The following is an 18,736-nucleotide window of genomic DNA, read 5'->3' on the forward strand; positions in this document are numbered from 1 at the left end:
GAGAGAGAGAGACGTTTACTCTTCCTTGGCCTTTTTAAACTGTCTAGCCAATTCTGATGTCCCGTTCATCATCCCCCTGCATCTGAAGAGGTACCTCTAATTGCCATCATGGAGTTGGATTGAAGTGAGGACTATCTGGCTTTCTCCAGCTGAATTTTTAGTGTTGGCTGTGGCATTTGGGGGTACCCTGATGGAGGGCCTAACCAAAAGGTCAGAAGGAGGTAGGAAAGGAAGTCCTTAACTGGGGTCTGGGAGAAGTAAAGGCACGAGGTAGAGTAGACAGGGGATCAGGAGAAGCCAGACTATGGGCATATGTCTAAGCAAACAAAGTCTTTCTACTGGGCTCCTCCTTGTTTTTTACCCAAAGCAGGACTCACCAGTAATACACCCAGGATCTGTGGGTTCTAGAAATCTAATCCAGGTCTGTTGGAATAAAAGCCAATGTTCCAATGAGTGAGCTGTTTCTCCAACCACAAACATACATAGGTTTAAATATATATATATATATATATATATATATATATATATATATATATATATATATTTATTATATAAAATCATTTTGTGTATATGAATGTTTTGCCTGCATATGTGTCGTGTACCACATGCATGCAGAGCCCCAAAGACCAGCAGAGGATATCACATGTCCTGAGACTAAAATTACAGCTGTGAATCAACACATGGGTACTGGGAATAGAACCTAGGTCCTCTGAAAGAATAGCCAATGCTATTAACCATTAAACCATCTCCCCAGCCCTAATATATCGTTTTTATTTGTTTGTTTGAGGCAGGGTCCTACTATGTAGCCTTGGATAGGCTCAAAACCCAGAGGTCTGTCTGCCTCTGTTTCCAGAGTATAAGGCTAGTACCATCATGCCTGGATCTCTACTTTGTTAGTTTGAGACAAGGTCTCTCATTTGACCTGAACTTCGCCATTTCTGCTAGATGGTGGGCCACTAAGCACCTGGGGTTGTCCTGTCACCCCATGTTCCACTGCTGGACATGATTATGACATGACTCTGCCTAGGTTTGACATGCGTGCTGGGATCTGAACTCGGATTCTCATGCCTACCCACCACGCACTTTATCCACTGATGCATCTCTGTAGCCCATTTTAACTTTTACTTTATTATGTAATGTGTATGGGTGCTTAGTGTATATGCCCAACTGTGCACAACTTTGCATACCTGGTGCCAGAAGTCAGAAGAAGTCAACAGATTCCCCTTGGAACTGCAGTCACAGTCAGTTGGGAGATACATTGGTCCTGGGACTGAAACTTGAGCCCTCTATAGAGTGGCCAGTGCTCTTAATCACTGAGCCATTTCTCCAGCCCAACAACCCTTTATTTAAAAACAAAAACCAAAAAACAAAAACAAAAACAAGGGCTGGAGAGATGGCTTAGCAGTTAAGAGCACTGACTGCTCNTCCAGAGGTCCTGAGTTCAAATCCCAGCAACCACATGGTGGCTCACAACCATCTGTAATGGAATCTTATGCCATCTTCTGGTGTGTCTGAAGAGAGCAATAATATACATGAAATAAATAAATTTTAAAAAACAAAAACAAAAACAGGATCTCATTTGAGTCTAACTCATCTAGCCCTTGCAATACAACTGAGGCTGATCTTGAACTCTAGACCCTTCTGACTTCCACCTCTCAGACGCTGAGGTTGCAGCTTGAGCCACCATGCTCAGGTTCCCTGATAATCTTCCTTTTCCTCTGAGCCTGGAACTTGTGACAATCCACTTTAGCCTCTCTGCCTCCGATGCTGAAAGGATAAGCCACTCCTGCTATGTGTGCTATGTGGAGGAGCAAGCATCGCTAGTTCTTTCCACTGTGGAAGCAAGATTGCTCTCCCCGGGTTGGCTAAATTGGCCCCTTCTTTATAGGATTAAACTCCCAGAGTTCCAGCCGCTACTGGCTGCGCGCCCTCTGCTGGCAGGAGGAGAGGCCAAAATGTTGGTTTTGGCACATTGTGCCACATTAAAATAAAAACGGTGCCTTAGGTCAGGCGTGGTGGCGCACTCCTTTAATCGAGGCCAGCCTAGTCTACAGAGTGAGTTCCAGAACAGCCGGGGCTACACAGAGAAACCCTGTCTCGAAAAACCAAAAAAAAAAAAAAAGTTTTACCAAAGGGTTGTGACCCACAAGTTGAGAAGCACTGCTTTATAGTTTCTGTGTCAGAACATTTCTGTGTTCAGACACTCAAGCCTGTGATTCTAACACTTAGGGGACTGAGGCAGGATGATTGTCATGATTTTGGGCCCAAAGAAAACTCCTCCATGATTTCTCAATGTTAACAACTATGTAAAATGTAGATAAATAAGTAAATAGATGACCATAAAAGAAGTGGCACTGGCTAGGAGGTTTTTGTTTGTTTGTTTGTTTTTGTTTGTTTAAGACAGGGTTTCTCTGTGCAGTCCTAGCTGTCCTGAAACTAACTCTGTAGACCAGGCTGGCCTCGAACTCAGAAATCCACCTGCCTCTGCCTCCCAAGTGCTGGGATTAAAGGCGTGTGCCACCACGCCCAGATCCTTAAAACATTCTTTCGAGAAGATATGACACTCCAATTTAAGCAAAATTTCTCCTGTCCGACTTTCTTTCTGTACAGTAAGCCACAAATTCATAGGGCCTGAGCTCCACCAGCTCTGGGCTCCTTCCCATCAGCTTAATTATTTAACAGATTTTTGTTGGTTTTGTTTGTTTGAAATGAGGTGTCACTGTGTATCCCTGGCTGGCTCACTATATAGGCAAAGTGGCCCGGAACTCCCAGAGTTCTGACACTCTCCTCGAGCATGTAGTGTACGTGGTGCCCAGACATACATGCAAACAAAACAGACACTCAAAATGTATCCTAAAGATCTGTATCACACGTGGTTATAAAAGCAGGAAAGGCCGGGCGTGGTGACGCACGCCTTTAATCCCAGCACTTGGGAGGCAGAGGCAGGTGGATTTCTGAGTTTGAGGCCAGCCTGGTCTACAGCGAGTTCCAAGACAGCCAGGGCTATACAGAGAAACCCTGTCTCGAAGAACAAAACAAAAAAAACAAAAACAAAAACAAAAAAAAGAATGGTACAGTAGCGGCCCAACATCACTGAGACACTTTCTTGCTACTGACTCTTATTTTGGGGGAAGGCAGAGGCAAGTGAGTCTCTGTCTTTTCAAGTCCAACCTGGTCTATAAAGTGAGTTCCAGGCCAGCCAGGATCAAAACTACAATCAAACAGCATCAAAACCATAGGAAGTCATAACAATCTATGGCCATGTCATCCTGTACTGCCCAATCTGGCTTGATCTTGGAAGCTACGCAGGTCAGATCTGGTTAGTTGTTATATGGGCACCTGTCTCCCTGTAAATCTCAATTCTGTGCTGCACAGAGTTTGGGTCTAGCCTGTGCCAAAAAGAAAATAAAAAAACAGGGGCTGATGAGATGGCTCAGCACGACTGCTCTTCCAAAGGTCCTGAATTCAAATCCCAAGCAACCACATGGCCGCTCACAGCCATCCGTAACGAAATCTGATGCCCTCTTCTGGAGTGTCTGAAGACAGCTACAGTGTACTCACATATAATAAATAAAATCTTTAAAAAAAAGAAAAGAAAAAACAGTAAAGGATAATACACTGTATTTGTTTAAGGAGAAAAAGTGTCTACTACTTCCAGAGGACCCGGGTTCAGTTCCCAGCACCCACATGGCAGCTCACAATTGTCTGTAACCTCAGTTCCAAGGCACCTGACACCCTCACACAGACATACATGCAGGCAAAACACCAATGCACATAAAACAAAACCAAAGAATAAACAAAATACGGCATTAAAAATGAACACAAGCCGAGCAGTGGTGGCATACGCCTTTAATCCCAGCATTTGGGAGGCAGAGGCAGGAGGATTTCTGCGTTCGAGGCCAGCCTGGTCTAAAGAGTGAGTTCCAGGACAGCCAGGACTATACAGAGAAACCCTGTCTCGAAAAATACAACAACAACAACAAATTAAAATAAATAAATAAAGACAGCCGGGTGGTGGTGGTGCTCACCTTTAATCCCTGCAGAAGCAGGCAGATTTCTGAGTTCGAGGCCAGCCTGGTCTACAGAGTGAGTTCCAGGACAGCCAGGGATACACAAAGGAACCCAGTCTCGAAAAAAACAAAATAAATAAATAAAGACAGAAACAGAGCGTTAACTATTGTGGCCCTGATTATGGTAAATGCAAGGTAGTTCTCCATTCTCCTTTTCCTTTTATTGACTTTTTTTTTTTTGAAACCCAGGATGGCACAAAACCTCCGATCCTGTTTCAACAACCAGTACCAACTCGTTTATTATTTCTCACAACTGTCGTGCACATTGCCCTTACCTCAAAACTCTAATATCCCCAATGTGCAATTTGGGGCCTTTGGGGTTTCCATGTAAGCATTCTCCGTTAGTACCTTTTGTTAAAAGACAGGCCCTCCTATAGCCCACGACAACCTCCACTGTTCCTCTTCCCTCTTCCTTGCTAACTACCATGCCTACAGGTGTGTAAGCAATCACGCCCAGAGCACTCACATGTTTTATCGTAAAAAGGTATTTTTGTAAAGGGCTAGGAATAGGGTGGGGAAAAGAAAGTCAAATTCCACTCTTATCTTTCCCCTACCCAAGACGATCTCAACTGTCAAGATCTTTTTTCTCCCAGCCAGGAGAGTCCAGAGCCACAAGGTAAACAAACATTGACAGCCACTCTAGCCCAACTCAGAGGACTCGTTAGCCTGGGAGGTTTACCCCTCTATCTCTCTGTGAGTTAACGAGTTCAATGCTTGGCCGGCTTCCGTTTAGGGAGGGGCAAGCCCTCTCCCGGGTTCCCTCAGATACTCCTGCCTTTAGGCAGTCTTTTGTGCCTCCAGTCCCCTAATCCGCCCTCTTTCTCTTTCCGGAACTTCCCTCGGAGGACTCTACTACTGCTCGGGATGCTCCACAGGTCCGCCAAGTGGGTGAGAAGAGCCATGGCTGGACTCTCCGCCCAGAATGAGCCACTTCCGGTCACAGACTCCCGCCTCCGGAAGTAAGACCTGATGTAAACAGCAGAGCCGGGCACCAAAGCCCGGGAGGTCAGAAATTTGTGCCGCAAGCGGCACCAACGGCTAGAACAGGGGTCAGGGAGGGGTGATCAAGTCGGCCAAGGCGACGTGCATCTGGAGCAAGATCCAAGGGTTGGTCACGGTCATGGGTTGGGTGTTTCTACTAGAGGTCTTGACTGGTGATGGCTGGCTGGGTATATGGGGGCTTGAGTCTGTGCTGTCATGGAAAGGATCGTGACTTTTGGGAGAGGGTGAGGCGTTTCCATTTGGAATCTAAGTTAGTGTAGGCATTTGGATCCGAGATTTAAAAAGGGCTTTTGGAAGCTAGTGGTCTCCAGAGTACGGCTCATGTAGAAGCAAGACCCAAGTTTTACACCAGAAAAGTAGATTTGCGATCTTAGCTGATAGGTGTGCCAGAAGAGAGGGATTTGAAAAAAGGATGAGGTTTTTAGGGCAGGAGTGTTTAGGGCAGGGAGTCAGAGCAGCGACATTGGTAGGTTGAGGTTTTCCTAGGCAGGATTTGTTTTTTGGGGGTGGGGGGGTGGGAATAGCTGTGCTCTAGGGCAGAACCTTCAAGAGATACCATGGAGACAAAAGGGACAAATTTTAGGGGGAGGGGGTTCATGAGTAGCTCAGGAATTGTGGGTAGAGAGTATAGGGAATAGAATGTGTCAAATGTGGAGAATTTGGAATGTCAGGGGAATGCCTCCGGTGTAGGGTAGGGTGTGCATTGGTCTTTAGGACTTAAGTAGAGGGAGTGGAGGGGGTTCTCAGGCTTGCCTTTGTGATCAGAGTTGGCCATATGAGAGAAGGTTTTGGGGAAAGTTTGCTGCATGGGAGGATGTAAATGAGATGCCCCGGAGGCAAATAAACCTCCAGATAAAGTTAGGTCTTGGGGAGGGGAGTTCTGTGGGTGATGGGCCACTCTCAGCCACCTCGTGAAGATGCAGGAATCCTTAGCTCTTGTTCCACTATCTACTGACAGGTGGAGTTGGGTGCCGGTGTGAAGATGAAAAGCTTGTAGAGAGGTTTGGGGTCATATCAGACATTAGAGCTAAGAATGGCTGGGAGGGAGGAGGAGGTACCATGGGATATCCCCTACCCAATTACTTCCTGATGGGTTCAGTACGGGCTTGGTGTTTGTGGCCGTTGTGAGTCTTTTGTCATTGTAGGCTGGGATACATTTTGCCTGTGCTCTTGGTTTAAACAGGTCCTCTGAGGTATCCTCCACTTGTTTTTGTTTTTTACAGTCTGGCAAAGAAAAGTATCAAAATGGGGAGGAAGCCAGGCGTGGTGGCACACGCCTATAATCCCATCCCTCAGGAAGTGGAGGCTGGAGGACTGCTGGGAATTGAAGGCCAGCCTGTGCTACATAGGGAGTACCAGGACAGCCAGGGATACATAGCAAGACCCTATCTCAAAACAAAATAGACCAAGTGGTGAGGAAGAAGAAATCATTTGGGGGACAGAAGTTGTAGGACCTCAGAGAGGACACTGGGGAACTCTTCACAATGCTGTCTTTTCTTGTGCCTAGGAAGGTAGTCCTGAATCATGACTCAGCAGCCACTTCGAGGTGTGACCAGCCTACATTTCAACCAAGACCAAAGTAAGCTTATGATTGTGTCTCTGTGGGAAAGAAGGAAGAGAAGGGTCAGGGATGACTGGGAGCCCCAGAATACGGGAGTCAGACTGATTTCTTCCATCCCCAGGCTGCTTTTGCTGCGCCATGGAGACAGGTGTACGGATCTACAATGTAGAACCACTGATGGAGAAGGGGCATCTTGGTGAGTGGCTGTAGTGGTGGGGCAGTGGGCAGAAGTGCTGATATGTACATTGGCATGGACCTCTCCTGACACCCTGGTCCCTGTCCAGACCACGAGCAGGTAGGCAGCGTGGGCCTGGTAGAGATGCTGCACCGATCCAACCTGCTGGCCTTGGTGGGCGGTGGGAGCAGCCCCAAGTTCTCCGAGATCTCCGGTAAGCGCTTTCATCCTGTACTTGACCCAGATTCCTCAAATTCCTCCCTTCCCACATACACCCTGAGGGCATGGCAGATAAAGTCCTCAGTGCCTCTGAGTCCCACAGTAAGGCACAGTTTGGAAGTCGAGAGTCTTATAGCTTAAAACCTTTGGTCTCTTCAGTATTTTCTTGAGGCAGGGTCTCACTGTCTAGTTCTTTCTAGACCAGGCTGGTCTCAAACTCACAGAGTGCTACTGGGGCTGGAGGTATAGCTCAGTGATAGAACACTTGCCTGGTCTGTCCAGGCCCCTGTCCCATCCCTGCACTATCAAACAGCAAAACCACTTATTGCCTGTCTCCTATTTGCCTGGTTCTTACCAATGGGGCACTTACTGGGAGCCTATTAGTTATTCTAAGTACTTTGCACACAAGCATATCTTAATTTGAGACAAGGTCTTGTGTAGCCAGGTATGACCTTGAATTGGTCTATCTCCCAAGAGCCAGAGTTACAGCCTCAGGCCGTCACACCAGACTTTATATATTAGCTCATTTAGTTTGTGAGGATTTTCTTTTTTCTTTTTTGGTGATGTGGGGCTTTTTGAGACAGGGTCTTTCTCCATAGTCCTGACTGTCCTGGAACTTACTACATGAACCAGGCTGAATGCAAACTCACAGAGGTCTTCCTGCCTCTACCTGCTGGGATTAAAAGATGTTCCTCACCATCCCTGGTTCATTCTGGGTGGTGGGAAATACTGTTAGCCGCTCTCCCTTTTCATGCTGTGGATGGAACCCAGGCCTTTGCACATGTTCTGTCACTAAGCCATACTCTGGCCTCCTTGTCCTCATTTTTATTGATGAGAAAACTGTGGCTCAGTTAATAGACTTACCCAAGATTACACAGTTACTAGGCATTCAAAACTTGGAACTGTCTCTCTTATGCCCTCTTGGTTTGAGTCTCAAGTGCCATCTTGTTTTAAGGGCTTTTTGTTTTCATATTGACCCCACCAATATCTGGCAAGATTTGTCCTGGGTGAATCACAGAACCCTAGAATTCATCACAGAAATCTCCTGAGGGTATAGATTGGATTCTGAAGACTGAAGTAGGCCTGAGTACCAATCCTGTAACTGGTTGTTCTTGTGTTGCTGTAAGGTTCTTGACCACATTCAGCTCATTTGAGCCTTGATTTACTTACCTCCAAGTAATATAGCTGTTCTAGAATGTGCTTTATGAGAGATCTGGTCCACAAGTGTTCATGTGGTATGAAGCACACACTGAATATTTGGTGAAAGCTGAAGCAAGTGGTTGAGATCCCATGAGGAACAGGAGTGAGCACCCAGTCTGCCTGTTGCCCTAAACTTTGGTCTTGCCAACCCACCCATCTGCCTGGCAGTGCTGATCTGGGACGATGCCCGAGAAGGCAAGGACTCCAAGGACAAACTGGTGCTGGAGTTCACCTTCACCAAGCCAGTGCTGGCTGTGCGCATGCGCCATGACAAGTGAGCTTGATGAAGACTGGGGACAGGGGCGGGGGCAGGAAGTTCCCACAACAAATAAGGTAACCTCCCGCCCTCCACTCCCTGCCACCGCCACTGCCTCCTCACCTCCCTGGCAGTTGCCCCGTCCTTATGACCCTCTGTGTTATGTGTGATGTCTCCAGGATTGTGATTGTGCTGAGGAACCGCATCTATGTGTACTCCTTCCCTGACAGTCCAAGAAAGCTGTTTGAGTTTGACACTCGGGACAACCCCAAGGGTGAGAAGACCCAGATATGCTGGTGTAAGGATGTGAGGCTGTGGAAGAGACGAGGAGAGGAGGAGCTAAGAGGAGGGACACATCCTGATGTGCTGGGGGAGAGGCTTTGTGTGTCCTTTCAGTCCCACAGTCAGTTCTTCTTCCCTGCCCCAGTCCTGCCTCACATGACAGCAGAAAGCATTCATTGAGAAAGTGGGTAGGTGTGTCCATGAGCCCTGGGCCTCCAAGGATCTCCTAGCAGCTTAGGATCTGTTCAGACAGGCGAGCAGAGCTTAATGCAAAGCCTTACCCCTGTGAGGTTGCTATGGGTACCATGCCACAGTGGGTTAAATCTGGCCCTCCCTCATCCAGCTCTGTCCATTCTGAGACTCAGCCTTGCCCTGGCCTCTCCTTCACCTGCCCATCCCCACTTCATCCTCACCACTTAGGGCTGTGTGACCTCTGCCCAAGCCTGGAGAAGCAGCTGCTTGTGTTTCCTGGACACAAGTGTGGAAGCCTGCAGCTTGTGGTGAGCCAGCCAGCGGGCAAGGGTGGAGAGCTGGGTGAACTGCCTCTCTTTGGGAACACTGGTCCCTCCTCCGTTACTGCCCCCCCCCCCAGCCCAATCTGCTCCCTCCTACTCCAGGATCTCGCAAGCACAAAGCCTGGTACTTCATCAGCGCCATTCACTATCAATGCACATCAGAGTGATGTGGCCTGTGTGTCCCTGAACCAGCCAGGCACTGTAGTGGCATCAGCCTCCCAGAAGGGCACCCTTATTCGTCTTTTTGATACCCAATCCAAGGAAAAGCTGGTAGAGCTTCGAAGAGGCACTGACCCTGCCACCCTGTACTGGTGAGCACAGGATGTGTGTGGTGGGTTGCTTATCTTTCAGCACAAGTCATCATGGTGGACGTCATTACGGCTCTGTCTTGCAGCATTAACTTCAGCCATGACTCCTCCTTCCTCTGTGCTTCCAGTGACAAGGGCACTGTCCATATCTTTGCTCTTAAAGACACCCGCCTTAACCGCCGCTCTGCGTGAGTATCTTCACCCCTCTTATCCCAGTCCCTCTGGCCATGTGCCATACCTGGACTTACCAAATGCCGCCTACAGGCTGGCTCGTGTGGGCAAAGTGGGACCTATGATTGGGCAATATGTGGACTCCCAGTGGAGCCTGGCCAGCTTTACTGTGCCTGCTGAGTCAGCCTGCATCTGCGCCTTTGGTCGAAATACTTCCAAGAATGTCAATTCTGTAATCGGTAAGTGACAGCAGCCCCTTGATTTGTGGTACTAAGTGGGTAAAGGATTACAGGGCCCCTAAAAGAATTTAAGGGCTATCAGAGCTGGAGGAAACTGGAACATGACGTCATTAGTAAGGGGTGTGGCACTTGGGCTGGGGCCTGGAGTTAGACCGTTAGCCCCAGTGGGACACCCGAGAGAATTGGGGTATGTGGCTGGGCACCTAACCTTTCACAACACCTCAACCCCCGCCCCCCCCCCCCCCCAGCCATCTGCGTAGATGGGACCTTCCACAAATATGTCTTCACTCCTGATGGAAACTGCAACAGAGAGGCCTTTGACGTGTACCTTGACATCTGTGATGACGATGACTTTTAAAGCGTCCTGGCAGCCGTACTAGGAACCTACAGTAGCCATGGCCGGCCGAACTGAGTCTTGAGGGTGTTGAACCAGCCAGCAAGCATAAATGAGCCTTTCACTCTGCATCACACACAGCTGTGTCTAAATAAACAGCTCGAGTCCACGAGCACTTATTGTGACTGAAGTGCTAAAGGCCAGAGGACAGCCAATCAGTCCCTGGAAAACACCAGGGACCCAAAGGGATTGTACTAATCCAACCTAAGGATTTAAAAAATGTGGTTACCAGGAGAGAGTCTCTGTGATGTATATGAATAAAAGGCCTTTGAGTGGCATTTATGACTTGACCTCAAGGGTGGGGCATGCTTTTCCAGGAGCAGTGTGACCTTCTAGGATCCTGTGGGGAAGTGGAAACAAGCTTGGGATCTAACTTCCTATTTTTAGCTTGTTCATTGTTGAGTCAACCACAGCCTGCACTGTCCGGCGTGGTGCCCCGCCCAGGAGTAAAGAGAAGTTCGAGTTTTGAGCTGCTCGCCGCGTGGCGACACTTGGTTTCCCAGCAGTCTTTGCTACCGGAGTTGATAGTTTCTGGTCAAATTCATGTTTGCAGCTGCGCAGTATGCATACGTTGCTAGTCGGCAGCTCCCTAGACTCCATTTCCCAATGTGCCTCGCGGTGCTGTGAGTGATAACTGGGTGTTGTAGTCTCGCCGCCCTTCGGGCTGGTCCAGCAACCCGCAGGATGTCGGAGGTGCGGCTGCCACCGCTGCGCGCCCTAGACGACTTTGTCCTGGGGTCTGCGCGTCTGGCGGCTCCTGATCCGGGCGATCCACAGCGATGGTGTCACCGCGTCATCAACAACCTCCTCTACTACCAAACCAATTACCTTCTCTGCTTTGGCATCAGTCTTGCGCTGGCCGGGTGAGGGAGGGAGGTAGCGATTGGCTGAAGATACTAGCGGGACGCAGGGTGGACTTGCGGGTCTTTGAGGAGAAGGGGGATCTAAGGGAAATGCTAGACTGCTTAGTGTGAGTTCGGGAGAATATTAAGGTCTGGGGGGCATGGGTGGAAAATTTAGAGGGAAGCAGATCTTTGTTATAAGGAGGGTCATGGAGGTGGGATGGGGGAGGTGTCTAGAGGAAAGACACAGGACTTGGGTAGAAAAGGGAGGAGGGCTGAGGTGGAATGTGGGCTGGGAAGTGGACTCTGGACTTAAGGAAGCTAAGGGGATGTGAGAGTACCTAAGAGGTTCAGCGATATGAGTGATAGGGCAGATTAGGCGAGCCCTGGAAGGTTAATACAGAGGTGGAGGTGTAGTAAAGTCAGGGTTTGGGAAGGGAGCTTGTAGAGAAGCTGCTCATATTGGGCCCAGAGGGAAGACCTAGACTTGAGAAGCTTGCGGCCAAACAGACGATCTAGAAGAGGGACTTGGGCAGGGTTGTAAGAGTGGGACTGAAACCAAGCAACTGGGGGAGGGTGGCTCTATCCAAAAAAGGGTAGTGGGGGGAGGGGCTTTGGAAGGAGATGACACCTGGAAGGTGCCTACGTCTGACTGCAGGCCCGGATGGGGGATCTGCCAGGGTAAAGTCAAAGTAGAGGAATGTGGGAGCAGATGTAGGAATACCAGAAAGAAATCCTGCAGGTCAAATGTCAAAGACCAGAGAAGTGTTGGCAGCCTAGGACCTCTAGCAGGAAGTGAGGGTCTGGTAGGATTGTAGTACCAAGGAGGAATTGAGAGCCCACAGGAATTGCTGGGGTGGAGATGGGCCTGGTGAGACTATGCCGGGATGACAGGGGACAAAACTCTTGGGATCCAGATTGGCTGTACAGTGAGGCTAGCTGAGTCCTCTTGTTCCTGCAGGTACATTCGTCCGCTGCACACCCTCCTGAGCGCACTGGTAGTGGTGGTGGCCCTCGGGGTGCTGGTGTGGGCTGCTGAAACCCGTGCAGCTGTGCGCCGCTGCCGTCGCAGCCACCCTGCTGCCTGCCTGGCTGCAGTACTTGCCATTAGCTTCTTCATTCTCTGGGCCGTGGGTGGCGCCTTCACCTTCCTGCTCTGCATCACAGCGCCTGTGCTTTGTGAGTCTCGACTCTCCCTGCTAGAGCTGGGGAAGATGGCCAGCTCATGCTTGAACATCAGGCCTGCCTGGCACTGGGTTCTGAACTAAGAGAGGACTAGAAACCCTGGAGGACAGACATGTTTCCATTAAGTGTGTCTTCCTTGGCTTTGCTCCTCCAGGAGCATCCCTCTATTTACATTTGTGGGGCTTCCAGGGTTAAGTGCCTTAAACTGTCCAAGTCCCAATTTACTGGGATGTCCTTCCTGGCCACATCCCCCCCCCTCCCAGCAGGCTTTGAGAACTCACCACTCCATTAGCCTGCCTCTGAGTGAATTCCCCATTTCTTGGTATCGCCTACAGTGATCCTGCTGCATGCTTCACTGCGCCTGAGAAACCTTAAAAACAAGATTGAGAACAAGATTGAGAGCATCGGTCTAAAGCGGACGCCAATGGGATTGCTTCTAGAGGCACTGGGACAAGAGCAGGAAGCTGGATCCTAGAACCTTGGCATCTACACCCTGGATCTAGAGGACCCCCCACCCCATACCCAAGACCAAACCTTTTCCTAGCCATTAAAATAGGCGCCTTGAGTCCTCTGGCCTGGCCAAAAAAGACACCTGTGATTGATCACAGCAGCCCCAAACTAGTCATCTCTTAGCCTCTAGCCCCTGTTACCTAGGGACCAAAGTCTTCCTCGGTCCTGAATTTGAGACTCAGTCACCTACTTCCAGCCTTGAAACTGGATTTTTAAGCCAGAGCATCTGTGGACCCCAAACTGGACCCCAAGATACTCCTCTGACCCAAATGTGGGACTCACTAGTCTTCCATACTTCAAAGCTAGGCCCTAAGGCAGGACATTCTCAAATCTTGAGCTCTAAAGATTTTTCAAACCCCACACAGCTTGGAATATAGGTTAAGACCTGGCCAAATCTTGAGCCTAATGAGTCCAAGTGTCCTCAGCCCTGACCACACTGAGCCCTTAAACTCAGATGACCCTTGCCCTCAGCAGTCCCAATAGCCTCCCTCCAACCGTTAAGAGGTTCTCTCCCTCCCTCACAATGTTCTCAGTATCAAGGACCAACATGTGGGGCTGGTTAGGGATAGCCCCAACTGGGAAAGGGGCACATATAATAGTGTTGCTACAACAATAAAGCCTTTGAATCTCAAGCTAGTTTGGCCTTCTGTATGAAGTCTTTGTACCTTTCAATGAACAATCCAGTGGCTGTCTTCAGCCCTGCTGGACACTACCTGACCTGGTTTATGTATAGGTGCTGAAATGGTGACTGCTATGGTCCCCATACCTGCTGCTTCTGAGCTAGTTAAAACAGAGGGATACACAAATGTGTACTATCATCTTGGATTGTCTCTTGTTCTAAGTGGGCTAGGGATATAAGCGCAGGGAGGCAAAGAAGCTGCCCCATCTCACAAAGTGAGGGAAGTCAAAACATGACAGCGGGGCATGGTGGTACATGTAATTCCAGCTCTGGGGAGGCTGAGGCAGGAGGACTACGAGTTGTGGCCAGCCCTGGCTATATACAATCTACTTCAAGGTAACATGGCATTATTATAAGTTATTTCCAGTTGGTTTTCTTGCCATATTTTTTTTCTGGCTGGGCATAATTGTACATGTCCTTTATTCACTACAGGTGGATCTCTGAGTACAAGGCCAGTGAGTACAAGGGCATAGTAAGTTCCAGAGTTCCAGGCAAGCTAGGGCTACACACTCCTGGTCCTGGTCAGTCATTCCTATACATACACACACACACACACACACACACACACACACACACACACACTGACTTAACTAGAGGTGTAAAGCAGACACAGACTCAATCAAGTTCAGTTTATACATTTATTATAGAAATCCCCTTCCAGTGTGAGTAGTATCTTGGGCCCAGATCCATTGGTACAAAAAGAAAAATTTAAACACCAGGTAAAGGGGGCAGGGGAACCCCCAGCTCCAGAAAGTCACAGACAATATAGAAAACACAGCTTATGTGGATTTATTTAAAAAGTGGTAAATAGAAGGAATGCCAAGGAGGACATGATGTGGCCTGCGACCCATGGCCAGATGTCACCTGAGGGTTTTACTGGCATGTACTAGTTGCCAGGTTTAACCACTGCAGCATCCCAGGATGCAACATACTCAAATGGCTCTGTTTCTTGACAACCTCTTATATGGCCTTCTAATTGGGGAAGGTCAGCACAGAGGCTAAGGGCAGAGACAGAGACATAGCTCCTTCGGGTACCCCCACTTAGACTTCCATCCTTCCAAATGTGGACAGAAGCCCGCTGCTCACCTGCTCGAAGACTCTAGCGGGAGGAGGCAGGGAGTTCTCTGTTCCCAGTGTTCCCCCAGTCCAGAGACTCTATATGGTCCATTTTGTTGAGGCAGGGACGTGGCTCTGGAATGGAACAGGCTGGGCATGGGGACAGGAATGAACCCAACCAGGAATGAGCTCACAGTTTCCCTTTTATAAAACACCTAGTGTTGGGCAACGACAGAATACTAAATCACAACTGTAAACAGAAATGGAGGCAGGGGCAGAGTCCCCACACCATTATCCCCCTCTTTGAAGCTAGCTGGGGCCCTTCAGTTCCCCCAGCACAGGATGAGAAGAGAAGCAGGGGTATCAGACATCTTCCTGGGCCAAAAAGAAGCCAGGGGTCCTGTGAGATCAGGCAATTGTCCCTCAGGACCAAAAGCAACCACATCTCAGGGCTCAGCGAGGTTGACTGTGTGCTCCTCAGACTGGAGTTTGTCCAGACCAACACAGGGCTTAGGGTCAGACCAGTGTCCCTGGGGTCTGGGTATCAGAACTGGAAGACTGCTCCCCCTCTAGCGTCAGGTCACTTAAACGAGCGCTCAGCTCCGGGGGATACAGGAAATCCGTGTAGTATCTTTAGAAAGGAAGGACAGCAGGAATCCGGAAGACAGGTAGGGAAGACAAGGTGAGAGAGGAAAAGACAGAGAGGACACACACACAGAGAGGAAAAGAAGCTGTTAAAGAGGTGGAGACAGGTACAGGACAGCACCTTCAGGGTCTCAAGCATGGGGTAAGCTTGGAAGAGAAAGCCAGGGACAGCACAAGTCCCTTCCTCCCATCACCCGGACTTCAAGGCTCACTGCCAGCTGCCACACACTAGGGAGAATAGAAAACCCCTTCTAAAGCTTGGGAAAGAACTGCTACCAATACCCAAGATCCTCCTCACCAGGACCCCAAGGACTAATGTAAATTATGTCTGATAGCAACTATAGCTCATTGCCTGTGGTCCCTGCTCCCCGGTCAGGATACTTTTAGCATCTGAATCAATACCCCTACCCATCAGTAAAAGCACCCCCATACCTGCCAGAGACAGGGGGCGCTGTAAAACTCCTGGAGTGCGGGAGCGGTGCCTGGCTGGGAGGGCCATAGAGTGACTGGCCCACCTCATAGCAGCGGGCATGGAGGAAGGGGGTGTGTGTTGGCCCCACGTGCGGGAGCATTGGCCTGCGCTGGGGACCAACCGCCAGTCCCGAGTTCCGGATGTACCAGTCCCGCAGCCCCTCCAAGGCAAGGTTCTTGTGGCCGCCTCGATCACCAGCTGGAGGTATCCGAGTGGGTGGGGGCATCCAGAGTAATGGGTTTGGATGCACTTCCAGACCCTCCACAGCTTCTGGGGGCAAGCCACAGGGCTTAGAACGGATGACACGGGTGTTGGGGTCCTTGCTGCGGAGGAGGGGGCTGCTGCCATCAGCTGCATATATGGGTGGAGGACCTGGGAGCATGGCAAGGAGCCCATCTCTGCGGGAAAGGGGTCCTGGGACCTCAGGAGCAGGCAGCAGCTCCCCCCAACCTGCCCCGCCACTACCGCGGGGCAAGCCTCGGTCCAATGGATAGTCCAAGAGGAAGTCTCCACACACAGGTGGGAGCCGGGGGGCGCCACGGGATGCGGGGGCAGCTGAGCTAGGCCTGGCAGCCCGAGGAGGGTCTGGGGGGCCAGTGGTACGGGAAGAGAAGGAAGGGACTGGTGGAGGGCGCTCATACAGCACCTCACTGCTCTTGCAAACTGGGGGACCAGCAGCAGGGGGAGCCAGCGGAGCAGGTGGAGATCCAGCTCCGCCAGCAGCTGCGCGGTCCACCAGCAGGGCCTCAGAGCTATTGCTGCGGCGGGTACGAGCTGCGAAGAGGGAGGCCCGATCCGAAGCAGGGTCAGGCCGAGGAAAGCCCATCTGGGAGTCCTGACTACCGGACCACTGGCGAGAATGGAGGCCTTCGGGTCTGGAGAGCAGAGGTGAGGTAACACGGGCAGGGTCAGACAAAGAAGGCAGATGATGAGTGCCCTGACTGACTGCCCCATCTCTTTCTGAGCCTCCACTATCTCGAAAATGGGACCAGTATTAGAAGTTGTGTTCCTGTAGCTGCTAAGTAGTGCAGATAATGAAATGGGCCAGTGGGGTTTGCTCCCGCACAGGAAAGCTGGGGCACAGGGCGTGAAAATGTACACAGGAATGGGGTATGCGCTCTTAGGGTTATGCAAATGTTTCTGGAAAGGAAGCATTAGCTAAGGAAGGGGACACCCAGGCACTGTTCTGTTAGCCAGGGGCTCCTAGTCTCCCGCTAAGGTTATCCTTATGGCTCCTTGCTGCCTCCCGAAGGAAGTCCTAGGCCTTATGCCTGGGATTAAAGGTCTTGCTGAATTCTAACCCACCATGTCTATGAACCATTCCCAAACAATTATAGCACCATGCACAGAATGGAGGCCCCCCAAAACACAAGGCTTCTGTTCACAGCATGGGAAAAATCGACATTTAAGCATTTAAGAACCATTACAGTCCAGTGCTTTGAGGCTGACACTAGATTCAAAAAAATGTCCGTGGGTTCAAACATCAGAACTTCGGTTTGCTCGCAGCTGACTTAACTACCCTTTCTCTGCTTCAGTTTCTACATTTATAAAATGCAAGTAATCACACGTCCTCAAGGCAATCTTAGGGTGAGTGAAGGAGTTACTACCCACCACGAACACTATCGATTCTAAGCATACAAGAGGCATTTGGTACATGCTACCCAACATGCACTGTACCTGTGTCTTTCAAAGGCAGATATTACACTCCACAAATGAGGAGACAAAGATTCAGAGAAAGAAAATGGCTTATCCAAGAGAAGACAGGAAAGCCCGCGCTTTCCCACCTCTGCCTGCAATTCCTACTTCGGTTTCAAAGGCTAGCTGCCCATGTCCCACATCTCTTGGTAGTCACCATCTAAAGTCAGAACTAAAGTTCTTCTCTGATATTCAGACCCACCCTCAAGTATCCCCTTACTTGCAGAGCCGGGGGCCACTGCCCCGGGTGAGGACAGGGGTGGCAGGCACACTTCGCCCCTCAAAACTGGAGGCACTCCTGGGCAGCGAGCGTGTGGGGCTAGACAGAGATGGCAGGCCCACATCGGGACCCAGGTTAGAAACTGGACCCACCAGTAGGCCCTCCTGCCAACCCAGGCTCAGAATCCCACTTCTGGTCCCGGGAAAGGGGAAAGCAGGTTCCTCTTTACCTGGTGGGGCTGGCCACAGAGTTGCGCCGGCTCTTCAGGTCCCCATAAATATCTGATGGTGGAGGTTTCCATGGGGCGCGTCGCTCGGGGCTCCCCCCAGATACTGCCCGAAACTGGTCCCACGCTTTTGGGGGTGAGGGGCGCTCCGTTAGAGGGAAGCAGCTATGAGGCTCCTCTGTGTAGGAGAAAAAATAGGGTCAAATTCAATGAGAGAGCCCAGAAGGGGCAGGGCAGGCTTAAAGGCATGTGCTGGGAGAGAGATCAGCAAGCTAAGGGATGAAGCAGGGCAAAAAAGGTAGTGCAGAGGCCAACCTGTAGGGGCTGGGGGAGAGGAGGCCATGACAGGAGAAACTAAGGACACATAGGAACATAGGACATGGCTAAAAGGGAGCTACAGTAGGAGGGGCTGAACAAAACAGGATATTCTGAGAGGACAAAGGAGGGGGCTGAACACAGGTTTAACAGGGATGGTTCTCACCATTATCATGGCTGGCCCCCGACTCTGAGAGGGAGCTGCTCTCCGAGTGCAGAACTACATCCTCTACAGGGTGAGAAATGGAGAAGCAACCCATTAGTCAAGGTCTGGGTCCCATGCCCTTACACCACTGGATAGAGGCACCTCTGTGTAGCCTGCCTAATGACTACTGACTAGGACCCTGCCCAAGGACCGATATTCACCAGACACAGGTGTATAATCCCAGCAACCTAAGAGGTTTCATGAAGTAGTGTGGTATGTGTGTGTGTGTGTGTGGTGTGGTGTGTGTGTGTGTGGTGTGTGGCGTGTGTGTGTGAGTGTGTGTGTGTGTGTGTG

The 18,736-nt window shown here is 50.1% G+C and overlaps 3 protein-coding genes across 5 annotated transcripts in view; 2 read left to right on the forward strand and 1 right to left on the reverse strand.

The window, feature by feature from the left end:
* Positions 1 to 5,020: 5,020 nt before the first annotated feature.
* Positions 5,021 to 10,683, forward strand: Wdr45 (WD repeat domain 45). 3 transcript variants are annotated; one of them, XM_021187988.1, is made up of 11 exons: positions 5,021 to 5,177; positions 6,584 to 6,651; positions 6,755 to 6,829; positions 6,918 to 7,022; positions 8,396 to 8,501; positions 8,663 to 8,757; positions 9,186 to 9,265; positions 9,383 to 9,591; positions 9,675 to 9,776; positions 9,853 to 9,998; positions 10,247 to 10,683. In XM_021187988.1, the coding sequence occupies exons 2-11, from the start codon at positions 6,597 to 6,599 to the stop codon at positions 10,354 to 10,356; spliced, it is 1,083 nt and encodes a 360-aa protein (XP_021043647.1). In that variant the 5' UTR covers positions 5,021 to 5,177; positions 6,584 to 6,596; the 3' UTR covers positions 10,357 to 10,683. The 3 variants fall into 3 exon arrangements, with proteins under 3 accessions (XP_021043647.1, XP_021043646.1, XP_029390051.1); XM_021187987.2 differs by having other exon boundaries at positions 6,580 to 6,651; positions 10,247 to 10,682; XM_029534191.1 differs by lacking the exon at positions 5,021 to 5,177 and adding an exon at positions 6,445 to 6,484 and having other exon boundaries at positions 6,580 to 6,651; positions 10,247 to 10,682.
* Positions 10,684 to 11,044: 361 nt separating this feature from the next.
* Praf2 (PRA1 domain family member 2) lies at positions 11,045 to 13,565 on the forward strand. The gene is made up of 3 exons (XM_021188294.1): positions 11,045 to 11,255; positions 12,196 to 12,413; positions 12,755 to 13,565. Exons 1-3 carry the CDS (start codon positions 11,077 to 11,079, stop codon positions 12,892 to 12,894), a joined length of 537 nt encoding a protein of 178 aa, XP_021043953.1. The 5' UTR covers positions 11,045 to 11,076; the 3' UTR covers positions 12,895 to 13,565.
* Positions 13,566 to 14,706: 1,141 nt separating this feature from the next.
* Ccdc120 (coiled-coil domain containing 120) overlaps positions 14,707 to 18,736 on the reverse strand; it is an 18,099-nt gene continuing 14,069 nt past the window's right edge. Inside the window, 5 exon segments of the mRNA XM_021187985.2 lie at positions 14,707 to 15,295; positions 15,742 to 16,656; positions 17,697 to 17,795; positions 17,926 to 18,100; positions 18,404 to 18,466. Coding sequence (XP_021043644.1) covers positions 15,181 to 15,295; positions 15,742 to 16,656; positions 17,697 to 17,795; positions 17,926 to 18,100; positions 18,404 to 18,466 — 1,367 coding nt within the window. The 3' untranslated portion in view covers positions 14,707 to 15,180.

Source organism: Mus pahari, chromosome X (assembly GCF_900095145.1).
Source record: "Mus pahari chromosome X, PAHARI_EIJ_v1.1, whole genome shotgun sequence".
NCBI classification, from domain to species: domain Eukaryota; kingdom Metazoa; phylum Chordata; class Mammalia; order Rodentia; family Muridae; genus Mus; species Mus pahari.